Consider the following 8139-nt stretch of genomic DNA (forward strand, 5'->3'; position numbering starts at 1 on the left):
GCAGCTAGTGCTTTGTGCATTTCCACTAAATGTCTAGCAGCTAGCAGCTAAATCAGAATTAATCACTACAGGCTGATTTCAGCCAGTGCAACCTCTGTCTCTTAAAGTCCTTTCTCAGGAGAAGGCACCTTTCTTTCAGGACGTCTCTATTACTCTTCATTTTCTCTAGAGGGATAGATCATAGAATCATAGATCATTTGGGATGGAAAAGACCTTTAAGATTGTTGAGTCCAATTGTAAAGCAAACACTGTCAAGTCCAACACTAAACCATGTCACTAAGCACCACATCTACACATCTTTTAAATACCTTCAGGGATGGTAACTCAATCACATCCCTGTGCAGCATGTTCCAATGCTTGACAACCCTTTCAGGGAAGAAATTTTCCCTAATACCCAATCTAAACCTCCTCTGGCACAACTTGAGGCCATTTCCTCTTACCCTATCACTTTTTAGTTGGAAGAAGAGATTGACCCCCACCTTACTACAACCTCTCTTCAGGTAATTGGTTTAGAGAATGATAAGACCCCCCCAGCCTCCTTTTCTCCAGGCTAAACAACCCCAGTTCCCTCAAAGAATACACCCAGCAAAGAATACACCTGTCCAAGCCATGAACATCTGGTTTCTCCAGGGTAATGCTGTGGAAAGTGGTGCCAAAGGCTTTACTAAAGTCTAGGTAGACAATATCCACAGCCTTTCCCTCATCCACTAAGTGGTCACCTTGTAATAGAAGGTTAGTCAAGCAGCACATGCCTTTCATAAACCATGCTGACTGGGCCTGATGGCTTGGTTGTCCTGTATGTGCCGTGTGATGGCACTCAAAGTGGCCCAATTGAAGCAATAATGAAGCAATTACCTCAGGCTCTGGCTATATCTTCTGCGTGCATAAGCTTAGGCAGATGAGTATAATTTTGACTATTTGAAGTTCAAGGCGTGAAAAAGAACAAGATGCTAGAAATACACAGTAATGGATGTAAACATTGCGATATGTATATGAAATATTAAATATATTTGACTACTTATTTAAATTTTCTGTCTTTTAAGTCATATAAAAGGTGTTCTGTATACAAATAAATCATAGAATCAAAGAATCATAGTATCAACTTGGTTGGAAAAGGCCTTTAAGATCATCAGCCATTACTCCAGGACTGCAAAGTCCACCATTAAACTATGTCACTGAGTGTCTCATCTACACATTTTTTTAACACTTCCAGGGATGGTGATTCCATCACTTCCCTGAGAAGCCTGTTCCAATGCCTCATCACTCTCTCTGTGAAGAAATCTTTCCTAATATCCAATCTAATCCTCCCCTGGTGCAGCTTGAGGCTGTTACCTCTTGTCCTATTACTTGTTACTTGGGAGAACAGACCGACCCCCACCTCACTACAACCTCCTTCTAGGTTGCTGTAGAGAGTGATAAGGTCACCCCTTGAGCTTTCTCTACTCAAGGCTAAACACCCCCAGTTCCTTTAGCTGTTCCTCGTAAGGCTTATTCTGCAGACCCTTTACCAGCTTTGTTACCCTTCTCTGGACCTGCTTCAGCAACTCAATATCTCTCTTGTAGTGAGGGGCCCAAAACTGAACACAGATTTCAAGGTGCAATCTCACCAATAGCTGCATGATAGCAGACTTTAGCAGAAAAAAATATATTTGACTACTTATTTAAATTTTCTGTCTTTTAAGTCATATAAAAGGTGTTCTGTATACAAATAAATCATAGAATCAAAGAATCATAGTATCAACTTGGTTGGAAAAGGCCTTTAAGATCATCAGCCATTACTCCAGGACTGCAAAGTCCACCATTAAACTATGTCACTGAGTGTCTCATCTACACATTTTTTTAACACTTCCAGGGATGGTGATTCCATCACTTCCCTGAGAAGCCTGTTCCAATGCCTCATCACTCTCTCTGTGAAGAAATCTTTCCTAATATCCAATCTAATCCTCCCCTGGTGCAGCTTGAGGCTGTTACCTCTTGTCCTATTACTTGTTACTTGGGAGAACAGACCGACCCCCACCTCACTACAACCTCCTTCTAGGTTGCTGTAGAGAGTGATAAGGTCACCCCTTGAGCTTTCTCTACTCAAGGCTAAACACCCCCAGTTCCTTTAGCTGTTCCTCGTAAGGCTTATTCTGCAGACCCTTTACCAGCTTTGTTACCCTTCTCTGGACCTGCTTCAGCAACTCAATATCTCTCTTGTAGTGAGGGGCCCAAAACTGAACACAGATTTCAAGGTGCAATCTCACCAATAGCTGCATGATAGCAGACTTTAGCAGAAAAAAATATATTTGCTAAGGTGCTGAAACTGTTTGCATCTTGCTTTACCATATACTATATGTTGTTACACCCACTTAGTCCCCGTTTGGTGTCCCCTTACACCAGTTGACACAATTCAAACCAGCTGATAAAACTGATTATTGCTCCAGAGAAAGAAAGAGGGAGACTTGCTGGTGTCAATGTACAACGCTATGCCTGTGTGCCCCATCATGGCACAGACACTGCTCTAGGAAGCGAGTTACATACTACCTCAACAACTGAGGAGTGTAAGAAATATGCTTCACAGTCCTACAGTATCTTACTAAAACCCCTCTAAACATATAAATAAACACATACCTTAAAATTTTCTTCTGTCAGTCCTTCCTCAGTTTTGGCATCTCTTATCATTGCTGCAACATATCTTTTCACCAGATTTCTCATAACTTCCTAAAACCATAAAATATTGTGTTAGCTTTCTTGGGATTAATTACTAAACCTAGACTCACCAGGCCTATTTGGGCTTCTTTGTGTTTTAGGAACATGACAAAACACGTACAAACCTTATATCTGGTTGGAAATTTGTTCTGCTTTTCAGTGCGTTTGGCTGACAGTATGTCTCATGCCAGTAGCATGCAGTCTGACAGTGGGCAGTTGCTGATGCCTCATGAGGAACTGTAAGTGTATTGTGGTTGCATAATCTTATTTCCAGCTATACTCTCCCAAACCTCCTGCAATGTGAGATTCAGAGACTTTCTGAATCAGCAACAACAGCTCTAGGTTTAATGGGCTGTGACAGGTTTTCCTGTGAGTTTTTAACTCATGTTAATTCTCAGCATCCACAAATCCTTCACCAATAAAATCCACAGTATAGCTGCAATAAGATTCTGTGTAGGGGGTTGTTCATTTTTAACTTGCTCTGTGATAGTTTCCATTGTTGCCTTCTATTTCTAAGAATCCTATATTTATATAGGTTGGAAGAGATGCCTGGAGGCTGACTGATCCAGCTCATGGCCATAACCAGTCAAATGCTGAATATCTCTAAGGGTGAAGATGCTGCAGCCTCCCTAAGCAACTTTTTCCAATTCTTTACTACCCTCACTGTGATGATGACTTTCCTTACAGAATTTCCCTTCTTTCAGTTTGTGTCCATTGACTCCTTTTCCAAGAAAAGTCTGGCTCTTCTTCTCTCTACCTACCTACTGTGTTCTTGAAGACAGCAATTAGATCCCCCTTAACCTATTCCAAGCTGAAATCTGAGTTTCTCCTTTTATGTCACCCCTCTAACCACCTTGGTCGCCCTTTCCTCTCTTGCAGTGGGAGGCCCAAAACAGGACACACTGCTCCAGTCTTACAAGTATGGGCTGGTGGGGAATAATCACTTCTCTCAGAGTGCTGCCTACAGCCTTACTAATGCAGTGCAGTATGTGTCTTGTGTTCAGTTTGCAGATAGATGGTAAACAGCTGCTCTGTGTTCACTTTCCCCCTGATTTTATAAATCCCTGTTGTACTTCCCACAGCTGTCTCTTTTCCAGGTTGGAAAAGTCATTTCTCATATGGAATCCATTAATTACCAAACCTGCAAGTGTACAGCCCACATCTTGTTTAACTTGCAACAAAAATTGAAAATAATCTGAAAATTATTCCTTGTGCAATAACCTCAAAAAATCAGAGGCTGAAGCAGGAAGGATGGAGAAGATCAGGTTTGAGGGTATCTAGGCAGTTGGGTTATTAAGGGACAGGAAGTTGTCTATGGGGAGCCAGAGCTGGAGAGATGGAGAGCAGGTTCACATGAAATATGTCATTGAGCTGCACATATGATCCTGATGAATCCCAGCAGGGAGGAGGGACTATGTGGGTTGTTTTTTTTTAAAGGCAGTCCATGTTACAGTGGGCAAAATACTAGTTAGTATATGATTTCTCTAGAAAATACCCTTTTGCACCCCAAAAGTAGACAACCCTACTTCTCAAATGCTGTTCTTTTGAACACCAAAAATACTATGCTTGTTTGTTGAGGATGATATAAGTATTCATTTTTTGAGTTTTTCCTCTTTCTCTTTATTTTTTTTATTTTCTTCTTTCTCATGAAATTTCTTTTTTTTTTACCCCGCAAAGACATTTTGGAGGCACAGAAAAATAATTGTCAAAAAAATAAACCTGGGCCTGTACCTGGTACTGATGATGTCTTCTCAGATTGTCAGCTGCACGCCTCTAGGAAAGAACAAAAACCATGAATCCTTACCTGGTAGTAAAATACTTACTGCATAACAAAACGGCAGGTCTGTGCAGTATGTGGTATGTACTAAGCTGAAGGGCTGGTCAAAGTCTGTTGAAGGTAGCAGTGTTGGAGCAAAGACTGAAGTGTATTTTATTGAATTGAGAAAAGCTTGACATAAGCATGGTGTTAGCAAGACACTTGCTATGGCTCCTAATGTCTCATTTAAGATAGACCTAACCAATATCAGCACTATAAAATCATACTGAAGCGAAAATTTCCTGCTTAGTTCCTATTAAAAACACTTGGTCATAGAGAGGGGTATGGAAGAAAGAAACGTAGCCTGCAATGCGGTTTGGTGTTGATAGGGAAGGAGGGTAATAACTCTGAATAAGAACAGCAAAAAGAAGTGTGGTAGGACAAAAGCATAGTTCAAGCTTCAAGCAAGTGTTGCATTAGTTTATACTGCAATATCTAAGGGCTATGCAGAAGAAGATGCATTGAAAAAAACAAACGTCTTGAATTACTTAGTCTTTGGATTACTGCTGTCCTCAATAGCATACTGAGTCACATCTCCCTGTTCTATACCTTAATTATCTCTGACTGGTGAAAGAAAGACAATTTTAACTTGGGTTCTTGTATCTGCTGCTGGTGAGAAAAGATGGTGTCTAACCACTGATTGTATTTTCACAAAACAGGATAATTCAGCATCTTAAAACAGGGTAAAAGGACATCCAAGGGACTTGTTAAAATTTACCTCAGTTACATAATGAAGCAGACACAGTAAGGTATTTTGTCATCTTCTTCTACTTGAAACTGATTGGCAATTTATAATTAACACTTTCCCTGTACTCCAAATCAGTTTAGTCTTTAGAGGTGACTTCTTGTTTGTAATTAATTTGAGAGACGCAGTTGCTGTGTGGCTGGGCTTCACAAAAAATAATAGAAAGGGGAAGGTCATGATTTCCCAATCACTCTGAACAGCCACTGTGCTGTAGGGCTTTATACATAAGCATCTTGCCATCAGTATTTTTCCAGATGGTGTTTCTATATCTATGCCTCATCCAAAGAGAAGATGGAAATTTTTTGTGTTTAAGAGTGGAGGGACAGGAGAGCCTCCCCAGCGCTGGGGCCAGAGGGGGCAAGGCAGCCATGGGGAGGCTGATACCCTCCCACCCAGCACCCGCCTGCCTTTAGCTAGTTTTAGAAAAAAAATTCTGATTTTTCGCAATTGACCACACGATGGAGATGTTTCATTTCTGCTGAGAGGGCACTGAAGAGGTCTGCAGCTAAGAAAGCTCACCAACAGATCTGACTTACAGGCAAAAGGAAAAACCACTTTAAGGTGTAATTGAAATGCACTTCAGTTCAGGCAAGGCTAATAACTCGTATAAACAAACAAATGATGAATTTTATCTTGTAGAATACTTTCTGGAGTTGCTGTCTGCTCTGCTTTAATTCACAGTGAAATGTGAAATAAATGCATAGGTTTAATTCTGTACCCATAACAGGAAATGGCTAAATCAGGTTTATCCTTTTCATGCAACCAATTCTGAAGTTCCCGGAAACAGAGGCTGTGGATTTTTAAACAAATTCATTTATGTAGCGACATGTCCAGAACAGTTTTACTGCACTTAACAATTGTTTTCAATCCATACCACTGAGAAGGTGAAAGAGAATGCATTTAATGGTGCGTTTTCAAACACAAACACATAAATACTGCACAGGGAATTATCCATACACATAACCTATAAAAGTTATTACACCCATCACTTCCCTATCTCCTGTTTAAATGTACAGATTCAGTCTCCAGTTCATAATGGCTTTCAATTCCTTCTGAAAGCAGAATAAATCTTTGCTTAAACACATTTAAAAATCAAAGTATTCACTATAAATTCATAAAATGGCATTAACATCCGTATTGTACTTATTTAGTTTTCAGCCAGCCTGCTTTTCTCTATGTGGTCATAGTCTAATTCATGGTCTTTCGAAAGTTGTTTCAAGTAACCACCATGCTATGTGCTTCTTCAAGTGTTGAAAACTACAGCTGACAAAGATGTAAAAGTTAAATCTAACTAAAAATAGCAACATTCTTCTGATGACAATGTTTTATTAGGTCATGAAACTGAAGGGGATGATAAAACACTTTCCAAAGGGGCATTTATATAATTTACTAATCTTGAATAGTAGTTCTCCTAGCAGTGATAATAATTTTGGTCTTTCTGCTTATACCATTCCTAGTAATTTGCATTGTTTGGAAGAAAAATCTCTTTAGCAGTGAAAAATCTTAATTATTATATTGAATATTGAAAAATATTGGGAATATCTGTACATCAGATGCACACATACACACACACAAATATCACTGAAGATACTCCTGATGATCCTTTCCATTTTCTCCTCTGCAATACTTCAAATTATAGGTAAAAAACTTTTTGGCAACTGATCAGACACAAAGTGGAATGTAATTTGAGTAAAACAGCACAATTTATTCCAGTGGGATTGGGGTTACTTATATCTCTTTCTTGAAATAGCAATCAATTTCAGGTGGCCAACAGTAGTAGCCTTGAGACACCCAAAAGCCTTGGACAGTTAGGAGAACTTTAGCCCAACCAATACAATTACATTACTAATCTGGCCTTCACAAAGGTGAGCTGACAAAGTTAACAGAACTGATATATAGATATATATATGTAAAAAGCAGCACACACTGTTATTTCAGAGGTTTGAGTGTAAGAGATCTTTGTGGTAATAGCTAAAAGGAATGCTGCATACCTGGGATGTGTCAAAATGACAGAAAATAAAGATGTGCTGCAATCTGAAAGGTAGAAGATCTCTGATTAATAGCAGAGCTGAAGTACTAGTAAGCAGCATGTAACCATCCTGGCTTCCCCTCAGCTGTAGCTGTGCTAGGAGAAGCTGCCATCAGCATGGCTGGGCAGTGTGTTGCTTTGGAGGAAAAAACTGTCCTTTGAAAAGGCTGCCCTTGACACCCCCACCCACTGCTTCAACTGTCTCAGTACAACAAAGGCTGGCAGAATCACAGAACCGACAACCAAGGAGGAGCAAATTAATCACCTTTCTTTAGAGGCACCTCACTTCCCTGCAGACTGTTCTTTCCCATGATAGCTTTGTTATAAGCAACACTGTAGATGGTCCCTGCAAGCAACCATGTCATACTTATTTCTACTGACATTTTCCTTCTTCATTCAAGTCAGTTAAATCCTTTCACTAGCATGTCTACTGTAAACTATTCTGAACCTGAGCCCTTTCTTTACGAGTTCTGCCTGCATATAATATAGTTGCAAGTGTACATATATCTATGTTTATAGTGGATTGTTGGTGACACATTTAATGCATCCTTGACTCATTCCTAGCTCATGATTCCTGTCTTTTTGGTACTAAATTTTCTTATGCAGATATCATGCCTGATCCTCCATTCTGTCTATCATTTGTTTTGTATCCTCTAGGCCTGACTCAGCTTTTGGATGCACGCTATTGCTTTTTCTGCTGGAAAACACCGTAGTACATCATCACTGATCAAAGCTTCCTAATAGGAGAGTTAACATTTAAAGGTTTCAGAACAAAATGTTTTGAAATCTAGGTTCTGGCTTACAGACAACATGGCATCCACACATCTGTATAGCAAATATAAGAAAATGAGCCCAAAA

At 39.7% G+C, this 8139-nt stretch overlaps 1 protein-coding gene across 1 annotated transcript in view; it reads right to left on the reverse strand.

Moving 5' to 3' along the window:
- Positions 1–2664, reverse strand: part of LOC104413341 (short transient receptor potential channel 4-like) — a 4020-nt gene extending 1356 nt beyond the window's left edge. Inside the window, exon 1 of the mRNA XM_010024303.1 lies at positions 2614–2664. Within this exon, the coding sequence (XP_010022605.1) occupies positions 2614–2664 (51 nt within the window). The remainder of the gene's footprint in view (positions 1–2613) is intronic.
- Between the last annotated feature and the right edge of the window lie 5475 nt (positions 2665–8139).

This window comes from Nestor notabilis, unplaced genomic scaffold, assembly GCF_000696875.1.
Source record: "Nestor notabilis isolate BGI_N333 unplaced genomic scaffold, ASM69687v1 scaffold91, whole genome shotgun sequence".
Lineage (NCBI taxonomy): Eukaryota > Metazoa > Chordata > Aves > Psittaciformes > Psittacidae > Nestor > Nestor notabilis.